We start from the raw sequence: 26,995 nt of genomic DNA on the forward strand, positions 1-26,995 counted from the left end.
TACATCACTCTCATGTTCCTTTTCTCCCCATACCTGCCATTTTGGAAGGACTTTCAGGCTTCTACTGCTTCCTTGCAGTGTGACATCAGTATAACTGAGCCGCAGCGGAAAACTTTCCATTTGTATAGGCTCTTTTCTGGGGCTTTAAGGGATTTTGTTTGCTGCCTCATTTGCCAGTACACCAAAGCCACAGCCTTTCAGATAAATATTTTCCACATTTAATTTCTCCCGTGCACACAGGAGATTCTACAAAAGCTTCACATGAGATGTAAAAGTCGTAGGTCTTTTTCAACCTAAGTAGTTCTATGATTCTACTTAATCTACATTGGAAGGCAGTAGATCCAGGATACCAAAAAGGGAAATGAGCAGAACTAGAACCCTGTTGACCAGCTACACAGCTGAGCACAGCCGTCTAAAAACTTTAATGCACAAAGCTGTTCCAACAACAGCTCCCACTAAGGAGACAAACATGTCAGTCCTCACTGGTAGCAACTGTTAATACTACTGAAGATAAGACTATACTGCAAAGCTGGCATTAAGGACATCTCTAAGGACATAACATATTGCCATTAAGGACTTCATATAACTGGCAAGAGTGTATGAAAATGCAAAGGCAAAGAGTCCAAATAATTTTTCATTTAAGCATGGTACAAAGAAGAGTAAATGTAGTAAATAAGACCAAAATGGAAGAGCTGGGAAGTCAGGGTGGGAAGTCAGATTACACAAACGATGAACCTGCTGCATTATGCTACGATACACATTCCCCATTTTCACTGTGCTGCTCCCTTCACCCTTGTTCAAAAATATAATAAAATGAAAGCTGCTCAGGTTGAAAAGATTAAGAGAATAGTGTCTTCCAGCATAAGACGATCTTCCCTTGAGCCCTTGGGCAACTTGGTATACTTTTTCTTTCCTTCCAAACAGTTGAAAAACGTACAAAGTCTTACCTGAAAAAGCCTCTGTCAACTGCAGAACGGTTCATGATGACAGAGTCTTCCTGGTTATAGCCTGTGTACGATGCAATGGCTACAATTGAGTTGATACCTGTAACATGTAGAGAAAATACCTCAAAAGGATGCACACACAACAAGATTGGCATGACCTACGACTCAAAACAAGCTGTATATTCTACAATTAAGCTGTTCTACCCTTTCTGAGATAAAATCTCCTCTTCCCCCACATAGAAACCACGTGGTATCAGCAAATGCAACTTTGGGTAGTGGAGAGAGTCAGGAGTGACCCCTTGTGAAAAACTTACCAAATGCCAATACAGAAAATGTATTTTTTCCTGTTAGATTTTAGCAGACTACGTGGATAAATAGTTTCAGCTGCAACACTACCAATGGACTTTTTGCATTCTAGGTGTCAAGCTACAAGTTAACACTTAAGCAGTAACTACTTTTTAAATTACATGTCTTTGCTAAATATTCAAAGGTAATTGACACAACATTTGTGAAACATTTTAAACAAAACAGTAGTATTTTTGTTCCATAAAATATTATCTGACAACATACCTGCTGGTAACTCCCTAAATCGCAAGTACTCCATGGAGCGTGTTGTTACAAGGGGCTTCTGAGGATAATACAACACATGTGCCAGCGTATCCATCCGGACGTGGAAGTTTGTAATGTAAACTCCCATAGCCTGTTTACCCATAGCAGACTGGTATGTGTTCCTGGGAGACTACACAGACAAGGAAAGATATATATAAGACATCAAGCTCTTTAAACATACATCTGTGGTTTTTCTATCAGCTTTAAAAGCAGGATGTCAGAAGGGATGCACTGACCTGGTTGTGATCGGGGAATGGGATAATAGATGCACATACTCCCAGGATCATAGATGGATGAATCTCACAGTGTGTGTATGTAGAACAGTACGCCACACCTTTCTCTTGCAAGTCATCTGGAGTCATTGCCAGCATCACAGTCTCCTCTTCCAGTGTATCAATGTACTCTACCACACCACTCGCCACAAGATCCTGCCAACTGAATAACCAGTGTCTGAAATACTAAGCTAACACATAAAACGGGTCTCTTCAGCAGTAACAAGAACAAGGACTTCTCTGGCTTATTGCCACCACTGCCTCAGTGTGATTAAAAACCAAAATGGATTAAGCTTCCAGGTAGAGAAAGCATCTTTTGTGTTGCACAAAGCTTTACATGCTTCTCTCTCCAATCTAGGGCAACTTGAGGCTTCCAAGATGGAAAATGAGACATTTGGTTGGATTTCAGGAATGTCTCTCACCTGTAATTGTTATACTCCCGTTCCTTCAGTTGGTCAATATGCCTTTTCTTCAACAGCAACTTCTGCTTTTCCACAATTAAAAGGGGGCGGCAAATTCTGCCTGCATCAGTGTAGATGCGGATCTCTCGCTCACGAATATCCCGAATCATCGAGACCTGCGCGAGAAAGCAGCATTCCCTGAGCACAAAGCCTCAGCCTGGAAACAGAACCACAGAGCCCAAAATAGGATAACAAAGTTCCCTAAAGCAATGGCCTCATGGGTGCCATCAGCAGCACACAACAAACAGTAACACTCCTGCAGAGAAGCATTTCAAAAGAGGATTTATGAACTGTTTTTTTCAACCTGATCTTCTTGAAAACCAACCAAAATCCAAACAATAAAAATAGCCACAACAATAAAATCAAAACAAACAAACAAACAAAACAACCACACACAACAAATGGACAGAAACCCAAAAATCAACCTCCCAAAAACTCCACACCCCACACCTCTCCTAGAAAACCCCAAGCAATGTGAAATATGTTTAGAAAGAGACCTGCAAATAAAGCTATATTTGGAGCTTGCAGAGTAGTATCAAGTCATTATCTTCTCCTAAAAAGACACTCAAGCTCTAGAGGTAAGATTTATACCTCTGACACAATGATGTCCATCTGGCGACGGAGTTTCCTTAGGGTATTCATGAGCTGCTCTGGATCTTTGTGTATTCCTACCCAGCAGCCATTAACAAATATCTTGGTAGCACTGGAAAGAGGGAAAAACAAACAATTAAATAAGCCCACCAAAACCCAAATCTTCCAGGCTCTGTTTAAGTTCATTTAAACAGTTTCATTAGCACATACTCAGCTATTGCTGCTGGAGATATTTCTTCCAGGTTTTCCATACTCCACTCTTCCAAGAATTCCAAAATTGGGGATGGCTGAGACCCCACAGAAATGTAAGCCATCAGGGCCAAGTTCTTCACAAGCCCTACTGCATGACCCTAGTAAAAACACAGAGTTAACTTGCATCTACAAATCAAGAGATTTCCTCAAGGTCCTCAAGGAAATGGACACAAAACACACTGTTTATTAATCTCTACTGTTCAAGTATAGAATCAGCTATAAAACTAAATATTCATGTCAGCACTTCAGAAAACAGAAGGGATTGTCACAAGTGCCAATGACCAGCGGATAAAAGCAGTGAGGCGCGAGCAAGTGCTGAGATAAACACCACTTTCCTTACCTCTGGAGTCTCAGCTGGGCAAACCATTCCCCAGAGGGTGTTGTGCAGCTGCCTGGGCTTTGCTAGTTTGCCATCTCTACCGATTGGAGAATTCAGGCGCCTCAGGTGGGAAAGCGTGGATGCGAACGTCAGGCGGTTCAACACCTACCCAGAGGAAGGAGTTCAGCCAGTCAGACCCACTTGAAGCTGTTGACTGGCAGCAGGATACATTAAAGCAAAGGGATCAATGCCCTCTAGAAATTATGAACTTCAAAAGAACTGAAACCGGTCTGATTTTTGTTAGCTATGCTTTTTAGTTCCTCTCCATTCATCTTAGATTAAGTTTACCCTTAAAATCTGGTTTCTGCAGTATAGCTTACTCTGCAGCAGGTAACTAGAATGAGTGACACTTTAAGAATACTTCTGAAGCTGCATTTTCACCGGGAAGGTTTGCCAGTACAATGACACAGAGATCTTTTCAAACTTAAGTTCAAAAAACTAAGGTCATTTATTAGGAGCAAATCAGCATTTACGTTCCTTCCATACTCTGACCAAGGCTTCTTAAAAAGTCACAAAAATTTAATTTTACAGCCTGAAATGTGAAAGTTTATTTAAAAGGCAAACAAACCCCTCATCCACATCCCCCAACAACACACTATCCAGGGACAGCTAACATCCTTGCCTCTTTTCTAACTTAGCTTTCCCCAAATTAAGAGTCTCACCAGGGCTGCAGACAACAAAATGTGCTGGTATTTAAAAAATGTCATTTCTTTATTTTTTCCACCTTTATGAGAAACAAGTTCAACTAAGCACTGCTCCGGGCTAAAAAAAGTCAGTGCTCCTCATCATTAGCTGTGGAATACATAACTGTTATACTACAATGTGTCACTGGGCTTTCTTTAACGACCTGTGCAGCACTGGAAGTAATTAAAAGAAAGAAATTCATCCTCCCTAAGGATTCCCAGGGACGAGGGCTTGACACACAAACATATGCTCTAACACAAAAAGTCTTTATAAAGTTACACCAACCGTTTAGCAGTGAACACAATAGCTAAACCAAAAAAACAAACAGTAACAAAAAGAAACCCAAACTAAAACTATTTGGCTCTTTTATGTGTTTCAACCAGGGAAGTTTCTTCTAAAAATGGTTCTATTTAACATACAACACCTGTAACTGCCAAGCAAAGGTAAACTCTGCCAGGATACAGTTTTACGTAAACCTGACAAGTGCTATCATGCCTTATTTAGCTATTGTACCTGAGACACTCCTGCTCTGGCCTGATGAGCTTTCTTCTGGTCACCCCAGTTTCCAGTTGCTAAGGAATACTTCAAACCATCTGAAATAATTCTTGTTTTAATTGCCAGTTCCAAGTTGAAATCTTTCCCTCTGTCAATAAACTTTTGTGCATATATCCTCACTTCCTTCAGCAAATTCTTAAACATTCTGTAAAAGAAGATACCAAGAAACATGATTAAACGGTCCTGTAGCAATTCAGCCCACCCGGCACCACCTGGACAACATGTCATTGTGCTCCCAAAAAGAAGCAAGTAACTTGTAACTAGAACAGGAGAGTGGAAAAACAGAAAAAAAATCAAATTAACCTGTCAGTGAACATGCCAAAAACATCTTCAAAAGAAGCCAATGCTAGTCAGCTACTATTAAAGGAAATTTACCCACTCCACGAAAAAGTCAGAATCCCATAGGGGCTGTGCTGCCCAAGACTGGCTATCAGACACGACAGGATAGTCTGACTGATTTAGAAGGATGCAGTTGGCAACATTTCTACCATAAATTATCTCCAAAGAAAATGTATATATTATAGTTACCCTCTGAACAGGAATGCTAAGAGAGGCCCAGCAAGATCCAGTCTTTTGTTGCCATAATGATCTCTGTCATCAAGCTCTCTTCTTCCCAGTGCTGCCAGCAGCAATCTATGAACCATGTACCTAAACAAATACGACAATTTATGTTTTAAACTGACAGCAGACATTCACAGAATCACAGAATGGTAGGGGTTGGAAGGGACTTTAAGAGATCATCTAGATTTCATCACTGATATCACAGATAGAACTGTCTCCTAAAGGGTGTCAGTACTAGATCTTTAGGATACTAAAAGTCTCTTGATGCTCTAGTTCATCTGCATCCCAATAAGAAGCGATGGAGAGGATGTACTAATAGTTTTAAAGACTGGGTTTACATTACAAAGAGCTATTCAATGATTATCTACACATTATTTATCAATATCAAAAAGAATAATTTATCATTATGGTCACCTCTAACTTAAGCTCCAGAATGTGCTGGAGGCCTTTTTTGTTTCAATTTTGTTTACCTATTTTATCGACATTTGCATTTTCTCAGCTACAAAAATATACCAATGCCTTCATGCTCGGCACTGAGTATGCAGGAGACTGAGGTTAAAACCAAACTTCCATCCAGCACGTTCTTCTGATCCTATGTATATATGTAAATAATGCCTGTAGTATTTTGAGTCTGTCTGCAGATGTGTGACAGAAAACACTGACATACCCTAGAAAATAGGCCTTTTTGGTTTCACAGAAGTCACTGACACCAACGTGCGGGAGCATTTCCTTCTGCAAGACTTCTTTAGCGTACTTGATTCTCTTCTCTTTGGTGACACCTGGCTTTGCACCTCTTGATCCAATGAAGTTTAGAGCAACATTTTGCTCCTGAATGACAAAAGCTTCATCCAAAGAAGGTTTGACCTAATGGACAAAATACACCACAACATCCAGTGCCTGTTGATGTAGAAGGAAACCGTGCAGCAGTTTGCTGATGGTTCTTTGCAGCAACTAATAACTACTGATCAAGTTCTTTCTGGCTTTACTGTAATAGCTCTTTGAAAAGCAGCAGAAAGCAGTAATGGAGTACACGGGGAGCACACAAAAAATAGTTTAGGTTTCAAAAAACACTTTTAGTTCAAATACGCTCTAGGCCTGTTGCTGTTTCAGTTATAAATTGGGAGTTTGCAACCAAAGTCAGCAGCAGGAGGGTAGGACCCTACCTTTCCAAATATTTATTAACTCTGAAATTTTCGTGCACTCTTTTAACTTAAAATACTTGTTAGAATAGGTTTAGGCAGAGAACTTTTGACATTGCTAAGAGACAACTCTCAGAAATAATGAAGCAATAAGTTGCAATTGGAAAATGAACAATGCTTTGAGTGATGATTAGACACACCTACACGTCACCAAATGCCAAGCCAGGAAGTAAACGTATATTACCATTTCCATCATTTCTGGATCTTCAAAATCATATATGATGTGCTCTAAAATGTCCCTGTCAGATACAAAGCCGAGTGCACGGAAGACAATGATGATGGGGACTTCTTGCTTGATATACGGCAAAGTTGCTACAATGCGCTGACCGATGGCGCTCTTCTTCGCACCCTGGTAAGGTGGGGAAAAACATGCATTAGCAGGAACTAAATCACCTTGCCTTGAAGTAAAAACCTCTCTCCGGGTTTCAATGATGCAGCATTAAGTGTATTTAGTTAGGCACTACAGGGAAACCACGACTCCTCGGCAGGACAGCTAAGGAGCTGCTCTGAAACCTTACGCCAGCAGGGACTTTTTTGTATTTTCAAAATGCTTCTAACTTTAGAAGCCTGCACAAACTCATAAGGGGTTTTGCTGATACAGAGGAATTTATAGAATGCTACTTGTTCATCTGTATGTATTATTTCTCTTCCATTGTGTATATGCAAAGAGCAATCTCAACCACCTTCAACTTAAACCCATCTTTCCTATTCAGTCCAATTCTCAGGATTATTCAAGTAGCTGTTCCCCCCTCTCAGAAAGAAACAAACGCCACGGGAAGCAGAGGAACCATTACCCAAGAGTGAGCACCCCAGTCATTGGGAGTAAGAGTGGTGTAATGCTTCTATTAAAGTTTCTCTCAGAACATGTTTGTGGATTTCCAAACATCAGTGCAATGGTAAATGCATACTGACACTTTCTGCTTTTGAAGTTATGAATAGCACTTATTTCCCCTCATAGATGGCACAATTAGATGTTAAATATTAATTAGTATGTGCTCTGCAAAACACATCTAAATACTAGCTTGGCCATCAACAAAGACAGGTCCTTGCTCCTGTTCTTGTCCTTGTACCAAAACCAGGACATTGGATTTTCTCAAAACAACTCACTTACAGTAATTCTAAAATTATTTTTTAGCCTCCTCACCCTAAAACCTGACACAAATTGAGTTTTCAATTCAATCCTCAAATTATTTTCCCTGAGACAGGTACAATCTATGACAAATAGAAGACATTTTCATTTAATGCCACCTTTTTTACAACTTAACATCAGAAGAAATTTCTCCTCAAAAATCCTGAAATGACACAAAGAGACAGGACAGCAACCAAACTCCTAAAACAGCCCTTATTGTAAGGTCCAGCACACAGGTTATTACTGCTCAAGCATACCTGCCCACCTCTGGCCAGCATGCTAACCCATATAGTACTTGTTGGTCGAGAGGAATTTTCCAGACAGGATCTACACTCTCCTGTGTAGGCATACTTTGAATCTTTCTTTGCAAACACATACACTGTGTTTGTAGCCATTTTCTCTTGAGCAATCAGAACCTGTGACAGAAACAAGAATACTCATGAATAACTGACAAAAGGGCATGCTGAAAGTACCAAGCACAGCATGTTTCTACTATTCCTTCAGCTGCCTTAAGAGCACTGCACAGCATGAAGACAGTTTCCCAGTCTCACCTGGATGACACTCTAAGTTTTAAGCATACAGCATTAAGCAAAAAATACATGTAGTTAAGACAGAATAACTCAAACAAAAGACTCCAAGAATACTGTTCTCTATGATGTACTTCCCCCATCTGCTAGCTGTGTGGAGACATTTCTGTTGGTTTTAGACACAACACTGATAAAGAAAGTATTTTGCTGTCTGCTTCCAAGACCAACACATTACACAGGCATTTAAGTTCAAATGCCAGCTCTGATGGTTAGATTTCTTTTTTTTTCCCCAAGAAGAAAAATGCAAGTGTATTTCTTTTGCTGTGCTTGGCCAGGTGTCAGTTACAAAAATCTGTCAGTTTCACTGGTGAAGCACAAGTATGCACAGTATATGATTTGCTAAAGCTGAATCCGGACCAATGGAGGGAAGAATCTGTTCTTACAATAAAATGCATCTATGTAGTTCTGATCAAATTGGGGGAAACTCCAAGTGAAGTACCACCTCACCTAAGAACGCATGCTGCTGTGACATGCTGAAAATGGGAAGGAAAAGATCTAGGGTATTTCACAACATTCAGTGAAAAACAGTTTAAGAAACCAACAAAGAAGCCTCAGAGAAGAAAAGGTGGCTTGAGAAAGTCTTAACAGAGAACCAAAAGCCCACCTTTCTACGAGATCACAAGTGCCCACAGTAACAGTGATACACCGGAATAGAAGTGCTTATTTGCTTGTTCCTGGCAAAACATATGGAAACAAGGAACAGAACTTCCAGCACCTGTAGAGGTGGCTGTGCCAGCTATAATCCCTTACCTTTTCTGATCCATTAATGATGAAGTAGCCACCAGGATCAAGCGGGCATTCGTTCAGTTCACAAAGATCACGGTCAGTTAAGCCGTTCAACAAACAGTACGTCGAACGTAACATAATAGGGATTTTTCCTATAAAAGTTTTCTGATGCTGTGTCTGCAACTGATCTTCCCCTTCTTTAATAACTGTTTTAGTTATATCCACATACAAAGGAGCTGAATATCTATAGAATAAAAACACCAATGTGTTACCTGCTAGGTGCTGCTCTAGGTTGTACAAAAGGATAATGAAGGCAGTTGTTCAAGCACTCACCAGCAATATCAAAAACATTATTACCAAATTGTTATCTAGATGTAATGAGTACACATTGAAAATTAAACAGGGCACTACCTACTACATTTTCAAGGCACTACTAAATTGAAAAACACAGAATCACAGAATCTTAAGCATTGGAAGGAACCTCAAAAGATCATGTAGTCCAACCCCTCTGCCAGAGCAGGACCACCTGGAGTAGGTCACACAGGAACTTGCCCAGGTGCGTTTTGAATGTCTCCATAAAAGGAGACTATCAGCTAATTACGCACTATCAGTTCATTATGCAGGACCAGTCCTTCCCTGCATTTATCCACTGCAGAGTTTGTTCTTACGTAAGGTTTCTCAGTCTGGCTTCATTGGGCATCATAGGTGATGGTGCTCCATCTCTTTCCCAATGCGTAGGTTTGGAGAGATATATTTGTTCAAACTTCAACAGATACCGTGGCTGGAAAACAAGAAAAAAATTATCTGTAACAGAAAAAATATCCATTTTGGTTGTTCAAGGGTGGCCTTAGAGCTTAATATCTAATGCTGCCACACATCCACAGCTCTAGGTATAGAAACAATCCCCTCTTCAGATGACTAGATCAAAAACACACTCAAGAGCTTTTAGTGACTTCTAATCACCTCATTAATAACAGCACAGAACAAACTGAAGGGTCAAAAATACTGGTAAGAGAAGACCAAATAGGTCTTCTTCCTACAATAAAATAGCTAACAAAATCAAAATCTGCCAAGTTATTGAATATCACGGAATCATAGAATGGTAGGGGTTGGAAGGGACCTTCAGAGATCATCTAGTCCAACCCCCCTGCAGAAGCAGGTTCACCTCAGTCAGGTCGCACAAGAACATGTCCAGGTGGGTCTTGAAGACCTGCAAGGAAGGAGACTCCACAACCCCTCTGGGCAGCCTGTGCCACTGCTCCCTCACCTGAACAGCGAAATAGTTTTTTCTTATGTTTAAGTGGAACTTTTTGTGTTTCAGCTTCATCCCATTACACCTTGTCCTGTTGCTAGCTACTATAGAAAAAAGGGATGTCCCAACCTCCTGACACCCACCCTTTAGATATTTGTAAATGTTAATAAGATCTCCCCTCAGTCTCCTCTTCTCTAAAAAGCCCCAGTTCCTGCAGCCTTTCCTCACATGAAAGATGTTCCAGTCCCCTGATCATCTTGGTGGCCCTGTGCTGGACTCTCTCCAGCACTTCCCTGTCCCTCTTGAGCTGGGGAACCCAGAACTGGACACAGGACTCCAGATGAGGCCTCACCAGGGCAGAGTAGAGGGGGAGAAGAACCTCCCTTGACCTGGGGGGTTGGACTAGATGACCTCTGAAGGTCCCTTCCAACACCTACCATTCTATGACTCTATGATTCTATGATAACAAAGTTCTTGCAAGTGTTTCTCAGATATGTATGTGACTATCTGGGAACTTGGCCACATATCTCATAGACTGCAGAGAATTCAGACTTCTGTCCTATTGACTGCACAAGTAGTGTCATAACTCAGATGTATCTCCATCTCTCAAGATGGAGGTTCAATAAAACCCACCTACAATCACTTTGCATTGTAAAAAACATATCACCTTTGCCAGGGGGTTCCACTTACCGGCTCTTCCACTTCTCCTGTGGCATGCTGGGCTTCAGCTTGTAAATCAATTGGTGGAGCATCTTCAACAATTCTCTGCACAGACATCTGAATAAACTCATCAAAAGAATCCAACTGTTGCCTGACCAAACCCTTTTCATCAAAATAAGAGCTAAAAAAGAAAGTGCATTAATGAACAAGAGATCTTAAATTAACTCATACACTTCATATGTCAATGAGCTTAAGATGTATTTTATCACAAAACCTCCAAAAGCCAAGAAACACCATAAGAATCAAAGACATTCACTCTTCCTAAGGTGTGAGTTTCAAAGGATGCTCAAAAGTGCTATCTGTGGTTGAAGGCACAGACACTACTAAGTGACAGACACTCTGACACCTCTTGGCTAAGCCATGACCGTACGCACAGTCTACCTTAAACTAGAAGGGAAACATGAAGACTGGAACATCAGTAGAAGTGGCTTCAGCTACAGTTTTCAACAAGGTATGTAACTTAGTATACTTCAACTGATTTTCCAAGCTGTGGTAAACTGAATGCACGGCCCTAAGTCAAGCTTACAGTTCTCAGAACTTTTCTTTGCTTGGATCCCTCTGTTCCAGCACTCAGAAACTCCTAGCTTCACTCCTCCTCTGGATCTCCCTTAGCATTTTTAACATCTAGCCTCAACCCAGCAAAACCTAACTGTAAAAATCAAAGCCTAAATTTGAAGCCTCACATCCTAATTTTTAACACGATGTCCTAAACAAGTCTGCTGCATGAGCTCCAACCAGCAAACTCCCCTACCTCACATTCCTGAAGCCTGACAGGGAATCCAGACTGCCTCAGCTTCTGCCCCTTGGCTGACCAGATCTTTAGGGAAAACTGGTGAGAACAACTTCCCTACCAATAACCTCAGCCTTCCCTGAGAAGAGCAACACACCCTTGTTTATTGTGCTGTTGCCAGCACCATCTGCTATTGCACAAAGGGAAGAAGACAGGGAAAGGGAATGGTTGAGGCTGGAAGGGACCTCTGGAGGTCATCTTGTACTATCACATCATTTGAGCAAGGTCGCCTACAGCTGACTGCCCAAAACCATGTCCTGACGTCTTTTGAACATATCCAAGGATGGAGACAAGAGACTCCAGGACTTCTCTGGGCAATTCATGTCAGTGCTTGGGTCACTCTCACAGTAAAAAAAGTGTTTCATCACATAGAGTGAGATGCAGCTTTGGCTGTATCCTCTGGCTGAAGGACTTGTCTTAGTTACCCCCCACCTGACTGAAAGCAAAGGAAGCACTCTTCACTGGGCTGCGAAAGAAAGGACTTCCTTCTGCCTCCAAAGCGGCTCATCACTGCTCTCCCTGTCCAGACTACCTAATGGGACCATCTCTGTAGATCTACTCTCCATGAATGATGCAATTAGCAGGAGAAACCCTATTTACTCAGTTCCACACGGCATCCCACTCTTGGAAAGTGATAATAAGCTGCAGGTCCTGGATGTTCTTGCTAGAAGAACACTGACACAGTGAAATAGCCAAGAAGAGAATGCCTAACACTAGCATCAGCCGTGAGAGTAGCGAGCAAAATCACGTGCTTGACATGGAACGAAAACCTCTTCTCACTTCTTTAAAGCCCCTCTGGGAGTCAGTGAGGCTTCTTAGTCCCTAATGACAGTTTCTACTGAAAGACCCGCTGCTCCATACGTGTCCATACACACAGTCCCGTGTCGCCAAGGCTGCAGCTCCCATGGCAAGCTCCAGGCAAACGGGACGTCCCCTCAACAAGTGAACACACTGAAGCGTTAAGGACAGTGAGTTTTCACAAGTCACCTAATAACGATCCAGCAGGCTTCTTGCCACAAGTCGGGAGTGATTTCATCGTCGTCTTCATCGTACTGCATATCTGCCGAGGAAGCACAGCCTTTCAGCCAGGCCCCAGCCATCCCACGCCGACCTGAGGGGCCCCGCGGCGCTCCCGGGAGGACCCCGGCGCGCCCGGAGCACCCCCCATCCCCACCGCGGGCCCTGCGCGGCCCAGCGCCTTCCTCGCCCTCCTCCCCCGCCAGCAGGGATGAACCGGGGACCGGCCCGCAGCCGCTGCGGCGTCCTCACCTTCGTCCGCGTCGTACATGGTGGCGGCGGGAGGGGCCGCGGGCGGCGGCGGCCGAGAGGGAAACGAGAAAGGCGGCGAGTGCCTGCGCCCAGCGCGCGGTGGAGCGGCGGCGGCTGCGCGCGCTACGCGTGAGGCGGGGCGGCTGCGCGCGGCGCCTCCCAGCAGGCAGCGGGGCGCGCGCACGTGGGGCGGCCAGGCCCGGCCCCGCCCCGCCCCCGCCCCCGCCGCGTCGCGTCGCGTCGGTCCCTCCATGCAGCGATGCAGCGGCTGGGCGCCGCGCTCATGGGCCGCCTGGCCCGCGCGCGGCACTGGCCCGCGCTGCCGCGGCGCGGGCTGGCAGCCACCACCGAGGAGGAGCCCTTCGTCTTCCCCGAGTACGAGCCGGAGCCGGGCGAGGTAGCGGCGGCAGCGGCAGAGGCTGCCGCGGCGCGCCGCCGGGAGCGGGAGGCGGTCAGGGAGCGGCGGAAGCGGGTGCCGGCGGCGATGCCGATGCCGGCGGCGATGCCGGCGGTGGGGCTGCCCGACCCCTCGGTGCCGCCGAGCGGAGTGAACTGCTCGGGTTGCGGCGCCGAGCTGCAGTGCCGTGACGGCGCGGCGCCGGGTTTCGTGCCGGCGGAGAAGTACCGGAGCCTGTCGGAGGGCCCAGACGGCGCGGCGGGGCTGCGTGGCGCCGTCTGCCAGCGGTGCTGGCAGCTGGACCGCTACGGCCGGGCCTTACGGGTGCAGCTGCCGCCGGAGCAGCACCGGCAGGTGGTGACCGCTGCCCTGCGCGGGCCTCTGCGCCACGGCCGCGGGCCGCTCCTCCTCTACCTCCTCGACGTGATGGACCTGCCCGACCCGGTGCTGCCACAGCTGCCGGAACTGCTGAGCCCCGACGTTCCCGTCGCCGGGCTGCTGGTGGTGGGCAACAAGGTGGACCTGCTGCCCGCCGACCGCCCCGGGCACCTGGGGCGACTGCAGCAGCGAGTGGAGGCGGCCTGCGCCCAGGCCGGTCTGCGCGGGACCCAGCTTGTGGATGTCCGCCTGCTGAGCGCCAAGACGGGCTTTGGCGTGGAGGGGCTGGTCAGCCGCCTCCAGCGCTCCTGGAAGTGTGCAGGTGATGTCTACCTCCTGGGTGCCACCAACTCCGGCAAGTCCACGCTTTTCAACACCCTCCTGCGCTCGGACTACTGCAAGTCCCGCGCTCTCGACATCGTGAAGAGGGCCACCGTCTCTTCCTGGCCAGGTCAGGGCTGCCACGCTTCGCACCGGGTCACGTCTGATGTGGGGCCCTCGGAGCCCACCTAGCTCCGGGACCTCCCTGTGAGATAGGCCTCAGTTTCCTGGAAGGTTACCCTCAGCCCCCCCTGTGCCAGGAAGGCTTGTCAGCCATGAGTGCTCACTGCCCTGAAGCATTACCACCATGGGCAGTGATCTTCAGTGCTGTGCCATGCTCCATATCGTCACCTTCCTTGGGGCAGCAAGGGTGGGAGGTGCACAGAGGGTAGCACCAGGTGGGCTACCTCGTAGCACTAAGCAGGCTGGTCGACCAGAGCTGGCTTGCCTGCTCCCTGTCAGTGGGGACAGGACCCGATATGTGACTTACCATCTTCCCGTCACCCTCTTGGTGCCCTTTAGAAAGACCAGGAGGTGGACTGGCGAGCACCTGTAAAACCACTGTAGGCCAAACCAAGCCTGGGTGTGCCTGGGGATAGATTAAGTCAGTCTTGGCACCACTTGGCTTTGAGACCCATTTTGTCAAACTGTAGGTGAGAGCAGATCTCAAGAGGGTGGATGGCTCATTTCAACTGCCCTAGGGAGGCTAGTACTTTACGGGAGCAGCTGTAGTTCTGCCTCTGACTTTCTTTTACTGACTTTCACCCAAAAGTTGGAGAAGCTTTTTTTCCCCTTGTTTCTCAGAGCTTAAATATCCCAGACAGTCAGAGGCCCAAGCGCACCTTCTGTGGTTTTTTTCAGGAACAACACTGAACCTGTTGAAATTTCCAATTATTAATCCTACATGTGACAGAATATTCCGAAGACAAGAGAGGCTGAAAGAGGAGGCAACCCAAACCGAAGATGAGTTAAGCAGCGAAGAAAAAAAGTACCTTAAACACCTTAAAAAACAAGGTTACTTAGTGGGTGAGTATTGCCTGTGTGACCTGATGAAAATACTGCAAAGGGCTGTTGAATCCTTAATTTGCTGCAGAATCCAACTGGTTTTGGCAAGTAATTTCTTCCTACTCTGAAAGAGCTCATATCCATTTAGTTATGGGAAAAAACGTGCTAATCTCTAGTCAAAATAAAAGGTTTCCAAACTTGCATTCAAGCTGTTTTGACCATTTTATGTATTCCCTGAGTAATGGGTGCAAGAAGCTCTAGCTCCTCAGTAAGTAACATCATTAGAATTTCAAGTACTTGTTTTTCAGCTGTTGCAATAGCATTGCAGAGGCTTCTTGTGTGCAGCGCGCCTCACACCAGCATTTGCCAACCTAGTTCAGATCACTTTGGAGCTGACAATGACCTTCAAAGCCATTTCTCATTCCCAGTGGAAGAAACGAAGTTTTATCTTTAAGTAATCACATTTTGACTGCAGCCACAGTTGATGTACGTCACTTGAGGATATATCCAAAAGAAGGGGTTGCTAGAAGATAGCTCTGATTTTCAAACAGTTCTGTGTTTGACAGTCTGGAGCACAGAAAAAAGAAGGGCAGCCTGCTTTAGCGTAAAACACAAATAAAGCAGTGTCTGTGAACTGGTCCCTGCTAAGATTTTAGGGCTTGAGAAGCACTAAGCAAGAATTGTAGAAGGGATTTCCTGGAATTTTGGCTTTCAAAGGCACAAATTTCTAGCCACATAGCATCTTTTATCACCCTTATATTGCCGATGTGCATCCATTTTAAGCGAGGGAAGGGACAGAGGTTTGATCAAAGGAAAGGTAAATCGTTAAACTAACTCCCAGGAAACCTTTCATTTAAATCCAGGAAGAGTTGGAAGGACATTTCAACGGCAGAAGGCTAGCACTGAGATTGACTTTGACCCGGACATGCTCTCCTACAGCATAGATGAAGAGCCCAAGCTGGTCCCCAGGAAGCACGAGGAGAGGGAGGAGTTCACCCACAACGAAGTGAAGGACGCTCGCTGGTGTTTTGACACTCCAGGGATTATAAAGGAGAACTGTGTAGGTATTCTGGTTCATGTTGACCCAGTTTGGGAGGACTGTTCTGCCTTGGCTGTGCATGTGGGTGAGTGTATCTGCCTCAGTCATGGGTTGGGGTCCTTCTGGACAGTTGTGCTAGCATGCTGTTTGCCTTCCCTTGGGAAGGGTTCCCCATGTTCAGGCTGTTGAGTTTCTGCATAGTGCACAGTGTGATCTTGGCAAAGGGGCCGTATGGCCACTTACCATCTAAATGAAGGGAAACAAATAGTGCTGTGAACAACTTTATGCCAGCATCACCCAATGAAGCTTGCACATTTTTTAGCTCTACCAGCCTACTGAGAAAGGTGGACCTTAGTAGGCTAGCCAGTGTTGTGTCACTGCACCAAGTCTCTGGGGAAGCATTCTCCTGAAACTAAAAGGATCTACGGTCTTCTTGTAGGCCTGATGTGCTGGAGCTATGAACCTCAGTGTTTCAGTAGAACGATGATTCTGAAGCCAGCACTGATATAGTAGCTTCAGAGCCACTAAAAGGTCAAACACTGCAAAAAAAAGTCTTGTTTTGATTTTTTTTTTCACTTTGATATCTGTGCAGAGCTGTAGGTTGTCTTTTTGGGGAGATTAGGAAGTACAAGGAGATGAGAAAGTTCTGAAGGGAATGAAGTGCAAGAATGGTGCTGAGACTGCACAGCTCAAGGGCAGTTTGCATGAACAGATGCATGCAAACTTCTGGTAGAGGTGTTTGTGAGATTGTAGCCCACTGTACTGTGGCACTTTGCTCTCTGATAGCCAACTTAAAGACAGTTACTAACTTAGAGACCTGGTTTGGTGACTGGAGGTTAGATATGTTCTTCTTCTCTCCTGGACTTGATTAAGTGTGGAAAACAAGTGTGCTTTCCTGTATCCAGAAATACTTGCTGCCATTTCTGGTTTTGCTTATCCTTGCTGTGCCTTTGGAGAGATACTACCAGGTTTCTGATCAAATCTGGTTCCTGCAGTCAATGTTGAATCTCCGCAGAGAACAGATTGTCTATGTGGCAGATTGTGGCAGGGGAGATTTCTAGTTATGAGCAGATCGGGGGTTTCTTTTATTTAGGAAGAGGGAAGGAAAATGTCTGTTAGCACATGATGGAATGAGATTATTGTCCTTATTCCTTGGAGGTTTTTTTATAGCTGCTTCCTTATAACTCTTTCCAAAGCCAAACTTCTGGAAAGCCTGGAAAAGTATTACTAGTAACTCTTTTTGGTTCAGGTATTGCCAAAGATGTCAGAAAACCTGCAGCTAGCATAGGAAAGCCTCCTCTTTTAGAGTCAGTGTCAAAGACTGCCCTGGCTTTGAAGCTCAAGACTGTGAATACAGGGAGAGCATTAGGGGATCTGGGCCCACATTAGTTCAGTCTTTTAATGCTGAATTGAGGATAATCCCTACAGACAGATTGTTGCAAAAAATATGATAGCACTTAAAACAGGTGAGCCAATTAAGCCAGAACATGGAATGGAGGAGAGGAAGAGATACAGCAGGAGCATTTAGGAGCCCTCAGGGAAAGAGCTTGTTTCAGTATACTCAGGGCAGGGTTCCATGCTGTGTGGCAGGCTGGTCATCCTGAACTTGGAGTTGTTTTACAGCGTGATCCACACTTTTCTCTCAGTGAGATGCTTGAGTCTAGCTTTGCTGCTAATGTTGATTCAGCACTTCGTGTCACAGTACTTAAGTGGAGTAACTCCAGTGTCAGAGCTGAAGCTGATCTTCAGGTCTGCACATGGCTGCACGCATCCTGAAGCACAGTAAATCCTGGGTGAGCTCGTTCCAGACAGACCTGGGAGTCCTGAAGCTGTGGTCAACAGGGTACTGGCAACTGTTACACTTAGTTATGGGTCCTGCATCCCTACCTCCTCCTGTTCCTCACTTGCTGTATGGACCAGAATGGAACTGTTCTTCACATGGCTCTTCTTGATCTTTTTCCTCTACCTGTACAATGACAATATTATTTCCATTGTCCTCATTGCAACATCTGGAATGAGTTAGGGTGGTACAATTTATTTTGCAGGTTTTAAATCTCCTGACAGAGAAAGAAGTAAAGCTGGTTTTGCCAACATGTGCTATCGTTCCACGGACCTTCATTCTCAGACCAGGAATGGTCTTGTTTTTGGCAGCCCTGGGCCGTATAGACTACTTACAGGTAAGGGAAGAAAGGATTTTGTAAACAGCTGCTTCATCTCTTACTATAGTAGTAGAAGATAAAAGGCTTCCTGGGTAGCTTTCCTAGAATTCTTTGCTGCTTTTGCAAAGGAAGCAATTAAATGTACGTGTATTAGTTTCTGTAAAAGTATTCTTATCCCCCTGCCAATTTCTTCTATTTATTAGAAATGCCATGCCATACACTCTTATTGGCCTGTGTGGAGCTGACCTGCCCATGATATTTCCTCTGGAAGGGGGAGCTTCTTCCAGATGTTGGTCTAGCACTTAGGCTAATGCCTTTCTCAGTAGTTGGATCCATTTTGAGAAGATGTTCGTAAGGCTATTTGTTTCAGTCAGCTTTACAAGGAAAAATACTTTGCTGAGGACACTCTTGACTCGCTGGAGGAAAACATGAAGGGTGGAGAGGACAAGTTTCTGTAGGTTATAATGTACTGGTATGTCCTGAGAGCAGCTTGGAACCAAGTACATTTTGATGAGAAATGCATGTTAGAAATGTAAAGTGACAGGGGAAGAGGCACCAGGAGACAGGAGATGCCCAGTGCCTTTCTTGCTAACTAACCATGCTGTTTGTTCTTGGGAATTAAACTTAAGCAAAGACATCTCTTGAATGATTTGCCTGAGCTGTCGGGGATATGGCATTGGGGGTGCTTTGAGGTAGGATGGTGAAGCTGGGGATGCCTCTCTCCTGGAAGCTCAGCTCCTCTGTTTATATAAACCCTGACTGCTCTGCAGTGATAGAGGCAAGGACATCAGTCAAACAGGTTTTCAATGTGCAGGAAAGAAGAGAGCAGGAGGGAGCAATTCAGGCTGGTTTTCTGTTATTGTAAGTAACATCCTCCTATTGTCATTTATCTCAGGGAGAAAAGCCTGCCTGGTTTTCTGTTGTGGCTTCTAACACGTTGCCAGTCCAGATTTCTACCCTGAATAACGCAGATGCCATCTATGAGAAGTATGCTGGTCAAGAGTTACTGAGGGTAAGAGGAGGTGCTGTCTTGCACTCTTGGTTGCAGGCAGGGAGGCTGTCCTGCCTGGTGAAGCACTCTGGCAGGGGCACAGTTGCTGGGGAACACCAGCACATACCAGGAGTTCAGGACTTGTGTGGTGGGAGAGTGGAGAGCTGCAGTGTGAAGCAGTGCCACACAAGCTGCACAGCTGCAGCTGTGTTAGGAGAGAGCACCCAAGGTGATGCATTTTCAGCAGAGCTGCTGTTTCCAGCGTTTATTTGGGCTGATGGGATTTGCAAGGCTCTGCTCTCCAAAGCTTTGTTTGTTTTGAACAGCCTTCAAGTGCAGGCAACAACAGGGATATCTTCCATGGCTAACTTCAGACTGGGGTTTCAGAACAGTTGAAAAAAATGTACCTTTCTTCTTCCCCACTAGGTCCTCTGTGAATCCCTTCATCTTTTGGTGATCTGACTTTTCCCTTGGTGTTACAGAATCACAGAATGTGGTAGGGCTTGGAAGGGACCTCTAGAGATCATCTAGTCCAAGCCCCTGCATCTCGATCAGGTCACACAGGAATGCGTCCAGGCGGATTAGAAAACCTTCAGAGAAGGAGACTCCAAAACCTCCCTGGGCAGTCTGTGCCAGGGCTCCCTTACCCTCACAGGAAAGAAGCTTCTCTTCATGTTCAAGTGGAACTTCCTGTGTTGCAGCTCATGCCTGTTACCCCTTGTCCTGTCACTGGGCACTATAGAGAAAAGACTGGCCCCATCCTCTCAATACCTGCCCTTTAGGTATTGATAAGGTCCCACCTTTAGTCTTCTCCAAGCTAAACAACCCCAGGTCTTGCAGCCTTTCCTCCTAAGAGAGAAGCTCCAGTCTCCTCAACATCTTCATAGCCCTCCACTGGACTCTCGAAATGAGTATTGCCACATACTGTGGAGCACTTGTGTACTGATGGGGGCTGGGCTGAGCTATCCTTGTCCTGGCAGCTCCATGTCTGTGCACGTTAAGAGCAAGTGCTGTCCCTCACCTCAGGTTGGCTGGCTTGAGCCACCAGCTGGGTCCTGCAGTGGTCACTCCATCTTTGCTACCTCTGAGCTCACAGGGAATTGATCTGGGTGTGATGCTGATCCTGTTCTTGACAAACATTGAAAGAACCCCTGTAGGGTATTCAAGCCAGCTCTTCCTTGGCTAGTGACGGTCTACTGTCTCCATTCCCATGTGTGCCTTGCTCACCAGTGTAAGGTAAGAGTACTGAGGCATCTGTTGAGTGTTCAATCTTTTCTCCATATTTTGATCTTAGGTTCCCATGGGTGGGGAAGAGCGAATGAAGGAGTTCCCCCCACTTGTCCCTCAGGACATTACCCTGAAAGGAATTGGTACCACTGAGGCAGTAGCAGATATCAAGCTTTCTTCTGCAGGTAATTTAATATTGCTTCAATAGTTTGCTTTGCAGGGTTTTCTACATCCTAGGAAGACTGATGGGAAAAGGCCTTGGAAGGGATGAAACCATATTTCCTACTCAGAGCAGGACTGTCACCAACACAAAATGAGGGCAGCCATGGCTTTGTAGAGCTGAGGCTTGGCAGCCTCCAGGAACGGAGACTGACAACCATGCTTGTACAGGCTGACTGCATTGGAATACTTTATGCTCTGGCTTGGAGAGGGAGATGGTCATGTATTGGAAAGCTTTATTACCATGCTTTTGGTAGTTTCCACCATCCCCCTTAAGTTCACGAGGAAAAAGCTGTGCCTTTAGGTGTCACCTTCCATTAGGAAAGGGCTGAGTGTTACTTCTGAGCATGGTTTCTCAAAGAAATAACACGTGGGTAGCTCTTAGCCAACATGGGAGGCAATGAGTTGGTGTCAGAACCCTCATGATACTGGTCTTGCTGACTGCCTGTGTTTTGGCTGCGCAGGCTGGGTGGCAGTGACAGCTCATGCGGAAGAGGAATTGCTGCTCCGAGCCTACAGCCCACAGGGCACGACAGTGGTGGTGCGAGAGCCCCCCCTTTTGCCCTATATCAGTACTGTCAGAGGGCCCCGCATCCCTGGCACTGCGGCCTACAGGACCAAAAAGCCTCCCTCCCTGGTGGAAAACCTGAAAAGTGCCCAGAGGAGATAGCACTTCCCATCATCTGAGCAAGGCAGAAGACAGAACAGCCTCTGGAGAACTTTGTTGCTTATGGCTGTTCAGGAGAGCTTGGACTCCTTTTGAGAAGCACATTTTTAAAAGCAGGCCTAGAGGCAGCTGCACAAGTCCACACCTGATCCAGCTGCTGAACTGCAGCCATTTCAGATGAGCTGAGTGGCTGGTATCTTGCTGAGAGAGGCGAAACAGCTTCTCCGTGGGACCTGCCAGTATCTACGAGCAAATCTCTTCACCTAACAGGATGGAAACTCACCTGCCTGCCCTGGGCTGGCTTTGCAGTTCATAGAGTAGATCTCTTGCAGACCTGCTCCTGCAGGTCAGAAGCTATCACCTTGTTTTTGAAGGCTTTATGGTGTTTCTGAAGTTGAGGGGATCGGGAAGGAGCAGGGAATGCAGGTGCTGTGTGTTTGACCCTCCTGTGGCTGACAATAATTCAACAACATCCACCACAAATCAAGTCCTTTCAGTCCTCTAACATCTGGGACACATGAGAGTGCAATGTCTTGCTTTTGGACACAGGCAAAGTGAATTAATGGAAAGCAGATCTGCTTATATACCTCAAGAGGAGAGCTGCAAGTTGTTGCTTTGGTTTGGTTTCTGTAGCTTGTGTAAAGGTTTCTGAAGCTGAGAGTGTAGAATAAAGCTTTTCAAAGACTTTGCTTTGTATCCTGCTCAAAGGGCTGGCGAAGCGCTCTCATGCGGCCATAAGCATCCTGCTAACTACATGGAAGCCACAGCAGGAAGTCATGTTAGAGGGAAGTGGATCATGCCAAGCCTGAGAGCTGAGGCTTCTGCAGCTCCATCCTGCCGCAAGTGAGGCTGAGTTATGTCCCCAGAGAACAGGTACACATCCCATGCATATGCACCCAGCTACACACATCATGGACAGACACGCAGTACTTTGTGCAGACATAGACAGCAGCAAGGGCCTGTGTGCACACAGACACATGCTGGGGATCCCCGCAGTGCTGGAGCAGACACTGGCCCCACCTTCCAAATTGGTGGCAACTGGAGATGAGAGGCCCTGAGGCTGTAACCTGGCTAGTTCCTGGTATGGAGTCTTTCTCAAAGATATGCAGCTGGCCAGGACTCTCCTGCTGCCAGAGCATTATGCTTTCCTAGGGCTGTCCAGGTGGTCTTACAACTTGAGCTGGCCCTTAGAGACCTCTAACACCTCTTTCCTCACAGGCCATCTTGCCTGTTCTCCAGCTAGCACAGCTTCATTGTCAGTTGCTGCACCCTGGACACAGCTTCTCCAACCCACGGTCTCACTCCAGGTGCTGCCCTCACATTCCCACATGCACACAGGGACATGGAATGCAAAGCCCTTGCCCAGGACAGTTAGAATTTAGTTTAATAAGGATGTAGGACAGATGGTGGTGATGAGGTGCAGAGCATGGCCAGACAGGACTAGCCACCTGTTTACACAGAACTAGCGCTCTTTATCCCCTCACCCCACTGAAAGAGCCTGCATCTGTCCTCTTTACACCCTCTCTTCAGCCACTTAAATACAATAATGAGATTCCCTCCCCCAAGACAAAGATTTCTGGTGATGGCTTTTGCTCCTGAACAGAGGGTCTGATGGCTCTGCAAATACAGGTCTGAAAGGGGCCCAGACAGGGTGTTCAAGTCTTAGGACTCCTTCAGTTGGCTTTCTCTCTGCTACTGTGGGCCTGTGCAACTCTAGGCTTGTGCAAATGGGCTTTTAATGGGGACTGATGGGCCCAGGAGTAGCCCCAAAGCACATTATTTGGACCCCTCTTCCCCCAACTGTTTGTGTATACCATTAGATGAGTCTGCAGCCTGAGCTGGAGAAGTTGTTCTAATTTGAATGATGCTTAATGATGCCTCTGCAACTGCAGCCTCGTTTACAGAGCTCAACAGGGCCAGGCCACAGAAACACGGCCGCAGCCCCACCTCACTGCCTACAATCACATTTCCAGCCAGAGCTAACCACAGGCATCAGTTTTCACTTACCCATCAAACAGATATACAGCACACTGTGCCTTGAGGAGAACCTGCCTTGATTTAACACAGGGGGTGGGAGGAAACAGTGGAAAGCTGTGGTGGTTTAGCCTGGTGTCCACCCAGTCATAAAATCACTCCCCCTCCTAAACTGGACAGGAGAGAGAGAGAAATATAACAAACGGCTTGTGAGTTGAGATAAGGATGGAGAGATCACTCAGCAGTTAGCGTCACGGGCAAAACAGACTCAACTCAGGGAGAAAAAGGATTGATTAAAGAAACAAGAGCAGGGAGATGATAAAACTGTCTTAAAAATACCTCCCCCCACCCCTCCTCTTCCAGAGACTCCCTTTCCTCCTCCCCAGCAGTGCAGGGGGTGGGGAATAGGGGTTGTCGTCAATTCATTACAGATGGACTTTGCCGCTGCTTGTTCTCAAGGAGGCCTCATCACACTTCCCACTGCTACAGTGTGGGGTCCCTCCCACGGGTGACAGTCCCTCAGGAACTTCTCCAGCGTGGGTCCTTCCCATGGGCTGCAGCTCCTCACAAATTTCTCCAGCATGGGGCCTCTCACGGGGGCAGCTCCTCACACACTGCCCCAGCGTGGGTCATCCACCAGGAGAACAGTCCTTCAGGGACAGACTGCTCCAGCCTGGGTCCCTCATGGGGTCACAAGTCCGTACAGCAAACCTGCTCTGGCTTGGGCATCTCCTCCACGGACTCCCAGGTCCTGCCAGGAACTTGCTCCTGGATTAACTTCTTACAGAGTCACAGCTTCCTTCAAGCATCCACCCACTCTGGTGTGCGTTCCTCCACAGGCTGCAAGTTCCTCCCAGTGGCCTCCATGGACTGCAGGGGAGCAACTTGCTTCACCATGGTCCTCCCCACATATCACAGGGGAGCCTTTTCAGTGCCTAAGCACCCTCCTCCCCAACCTTCTCCACTGACCTTGGTGTCTGTGGAGATGTTTTCACCTTCTCACTCCCTTTTGCTGCTGCAGTTTAGCAACTGCCCAATAACCTCTTCTCCTCAAATATGTTATTCACAGAGGCGTTACCTCCATCACTAATTGGCCAGGCCTGGGTCAGGTGCAGGGTCCACTTAGAATTAACTGGCCCTAACCCTATGAGCTACATGGGAAGCTTCTGGCAACTCTTTTTGTTTAAATAAACCACTCCTGTAGCACCCACTGCTACCAAAAAAAACCCTAGCCCAGGCAAAACCACTACAAAAGCAGACACTTGCATCTCCTCGTTTGAGAGGGTTATACAGAGCAGTTCCAAGAAAGCAGGCATGGAAAAAGGCACAGCATGCTCAGCTACACTGGGAGGCAGGAAAAGGGGCTGGCTGCAGGTCCTTCAAACTAGCTTGACAAATCCAAAGCAGGCATCCCCCCAACATGCCTCTGCTGCTGTATGTCTGGGAAAGGCACACTATGAAAGGCAAACAGCTCTACATGTGGAAAGACTAACTGGAGGAACTGCCTCTGTGACAGCAGTGGTCTTCAGCAGGGGACTGGGCAGGAGGAATTGCAGCCAAGGCAAGTAGCTGGTTTAACATTCCCCTGGTTTTGGGGGAAAAAAAACCCAACAAAACTATTCTACAAGGACATGTGGGCTGCATGTGTGCTCAGGGATTGCCAGAGATGTACCCAGGACAACTGAATGAAGAGACATGCTAAACCTCGGCATGCAGGAGGTTGTAATGTGGAAGCAATTAGTGCCTCAATGAAAGCATAGACATGCATTTTATGAGCTCCCAGGGCTGAATGACACTGGAGCTGAAGACTTGCTTGGAAATGCTTCTCTAAGGGAGGGTTTGTGCCAGACAGTATGAAAGGTAAGACAATTTTTACCCTGCCTGTGGAAAACTGCCAATTTCATCTAGGACACAAGCCAAAAGCAAAGATGTTTTGCATCTCTGCAAAACTGAGGCATGAAAAAGTTGGGAAAGTCCAGCCCCCAGGGAAGGTGTCCTCTTCATGGGTGTCCCCGTGTACTCTAGCAGGGTGCAATCATTTATAGCTGATCCAAAAGGCTGTATTCAGCAGAACTGCTCAGTTTGCTGGAGAACTGCACAAAAAAAAGAGAAAGGGTCACAGCTTTGGTTTGGGTAGTTAAAGTACAGGTAAAATCCTACGGAAGGACAGGCTTGAATAGATAAGAGCCAAAGCTGGCTGGCAGTGCCTTTGAACTGGCAAGGGGGGCTGTAGCACCTGGAATTCTCATGTTCTTGGCTGAGGGTACTCTGAGACTGAGAGCCCATGGCTTGGTTTGCTTTGGCACACATCCCATGTCCTGCCAGCTCACTCCCCTATCCTGCCCCCAAAAAAGCAGCTTCCTTTCACTGGCCCAGTGGCTACTCCCTTTTCAGCCAGAGGTGCTCACAGCAAGGGACTCCCAGCCTAGGAAAATAGCTACTGCTTTTCATGGCAAAAAGTCCCATATAGAGTTTGAATTGTTGCCTGCTGTGAACACTCCTGAAACAGCTTACAGTGTGGGGAGAGGTGCCCTTGGCTGGGCGCCTAACAGACCAGAAGTTTCGAGCATCTGCTTCCTGCCAATTTTCCTGTGATTCACAGCTGGCAATTGCTCATAAACTCGCTTCACCAGCAACTCTCTTCACTGGTCTCGTAAATTGCTCAGGGTCACCCAACATGATTGGTGCTGGAGCTGAAACCTAATGGTGAGTTCATGCCCTGACAGTGCATTGACCCATCCTGGTAGTTCCTCTGGTGGCAGAGGAGAGTTGTCTCTGTGGGTCTCAGCTACCAGTGGCCTGCAGCACCAGGGGGTATTCTTGACTAGCTGCTGTTGAGCATGAGTTGGTAGTAATGATGTCCCAGGTCATATATTGTGTACTATGGTGTCTCTGTGGCCCCATCTTTGAGTTATTCTCTGCCTCAGGTCCCCAGTTCAGCCTCACCAGGCAGCATTGAATCAAGAAAGAGGAGAGAAACCCAGTCACAAACCTCATCCGTCCTCCTGTCTCCAGCATGGCCTTTGCTGCAGATAACATTAGTTTGATGCTCTGACCTATACAGGGCTCAAGGAGAGCAAGAATGGCTTCTCTGATCACCCTGTGAACAAGGGACAGGTTTTGTGGCCTGGCTTGAGGCTGAGTGTCAGAGCACTGTCAGAGCACTGCCACAGCATTGCCTTGCTGCAGGCCTGGGGCTTCCAGCAAAGAAGGGAGATGCAGGGGACAGAGTTTACCAAGCTTAAAAATACAATCTGGCCAAGGGGTGAATTTGCCCGTGTATGGGTTATGCTGTATATGAACAGGGTAAATCTACTTTGTGTCAGCATGGCTAAGCTCTAAACACAAAGAAACAAAAACCAGCCACCAAACCAAAATCAGGAACCTATCATTTTGCCTCCTTCAGAGGACCAGCAAAGCCCAAATAAAGCAGCTGAATTAAGAAATGAGCTTATGTTCTGCTACCCAATTTGTTAAAAAAACCAAACCCCAACTTGGCATAAAGTAGCCTCTAAGTGTGTTTTCAGTCTAGCAGGTTGTATCCCATTTGTCTATTGGGAAAAAGCAAAACAGCAGGTTTTCTGCCAAGATGTGAGAAGCTAGTCAAAGATAAGGATGACCTGAGTGCAGATCTAAGG

General features: G+C 46.5%; 2 protein-coding genes across 2 annotated transcripts in view; one reads left to right on the forward strand and one right to left on the reverse strand.

Moving 5' to 3' along the window:
* Positions 1–13,108, reverse strand: part of POLR2B (RNA polymerase II subunit B) — a 17,982-nt gene extending 4,874 nt beyond the window's left edge. Inside the window, exons 1-17 of the mRNA XM_061994204.1 lie at positions 12,981–13,108; positions 12,699–12,771; positions 10,892–11,042; positions 9,618–9,730; positions 8,974–9,193; positions 7,894–8,052; positions 6,692–6,856; positions 5,976–6,172; positions 5,276–5,395; positions 4,706–4,892; positions 3,470–3,613; positions 3,088–3,227; positions 2,878–2,989; positions 2,248–2,402; positions 1,790–1,988; positions 1,515–1,683; positions 948–1,044 (exon numbers count right to left, since the gene is read on the reverse strand). Coding sequence (XP_061850188.1) covers positions 948–1,044; positions 1,515–1,683; positions 1,790–1,988; positions 2,248–2,402; positions 2,878–2,989; positions 3,088–3,227; positions 3,470–3,613; positions 4,706–4,892; positions 5,276–5,395; positions 5,976–6,172; positions 6,692–6,856; positions 7,894–8,052; positions 8,974–9,193; positions 9,618–9,730; positions 10,892–11,042; positions 12,699–12,771; positions 12,981–12,999 — 2,420 coding nt within the window. The 5' untranslated portion in view covers positions 13,000–13,108. The remainder of the gene's footprint in view (positions 1–947; positions 1,045–1,514; positions 1,684–1,789; positions 1,989–2,247; positions 2,403–2,877; positions 2,990–3,087; positions 3,228–3,469; positions 3,614–4,705; positions 4,893–5,275; positions 5,396–5,975; positions 6,173–6,691; positions 6,857–7,893; positions 8,053–8,973; positions 9,194–9,617; positions 9,731–10,891; positions 11,043–12,698; positions 12,772–12,980) is intronic.
* A 131-nt stretch (positions 13,109–13,239) lies between these two features.
* Positions 13,240–22,068, forward strand: NOA1 (nitric oxide associated 1). Its single transcript, XM_010202585.2, has 7 exons — positions 13,240–14,206; positions 14,938–15,102; positions 15,945–16,141; positions 18,166–18,297; positions 19,175–19,291; positions 20,565–20,682; positions 21,181–22,068. Exons 1-7 carry the CDS (start codon positions 13,240–13,242, stop codon positions 21,384–21,386), a joined length of 1,902 nt encoding a protein of 633 aa, XP_010200887.2. The 3' UTR covers positions 21,387–22,068.
* The last annotated feature ends 4,927 nt before the right edge of the window (positions 22,069–26,995 follow it).

This window comes from Colius striatus, chromosome 3 (assembly GCF_028858725.1).
Source record: "Colius striatus isolate bColStr4 chromosome 3, bColStr4.1.hap1, whole genome shotgun sequence".
In the NCBI taxonomy this organism is placed as follows: domain Eukaryota; kingdom Metazoa; phylum Chordata; class Aves; order Coliiformes; family Coliidae; genus Colius; species Colius striatus.

What these genes read in the sequence shown, in the direction of transcription:
- NOA1 (XM_010202585.2), top strand. Translation starts at nt 13,240, where the DNA reads ATGCAGCGGCTGGGCGCCGCGCTCATGGGCCGCCTGGCCCGCGCGCGG. An exon ending in AAAACAAGGTTACTTAGTGG is followed by an intron (nt 15,103 to 15,944) that starts GTGAGTATTGCC and finishes ATTTAAATCCAG; the next exon opens with GAAGAGTTGGAAGGACATTT. An exon ending in GCCGTATAGACTACTTACAG is followed by an intron (nt 18,298 to 19,174) that starts GTAAGGGAAGAA and finishes CATTTATCTCAG; the next exon opens with GGAGAAAAGCCTGCCTGGTT.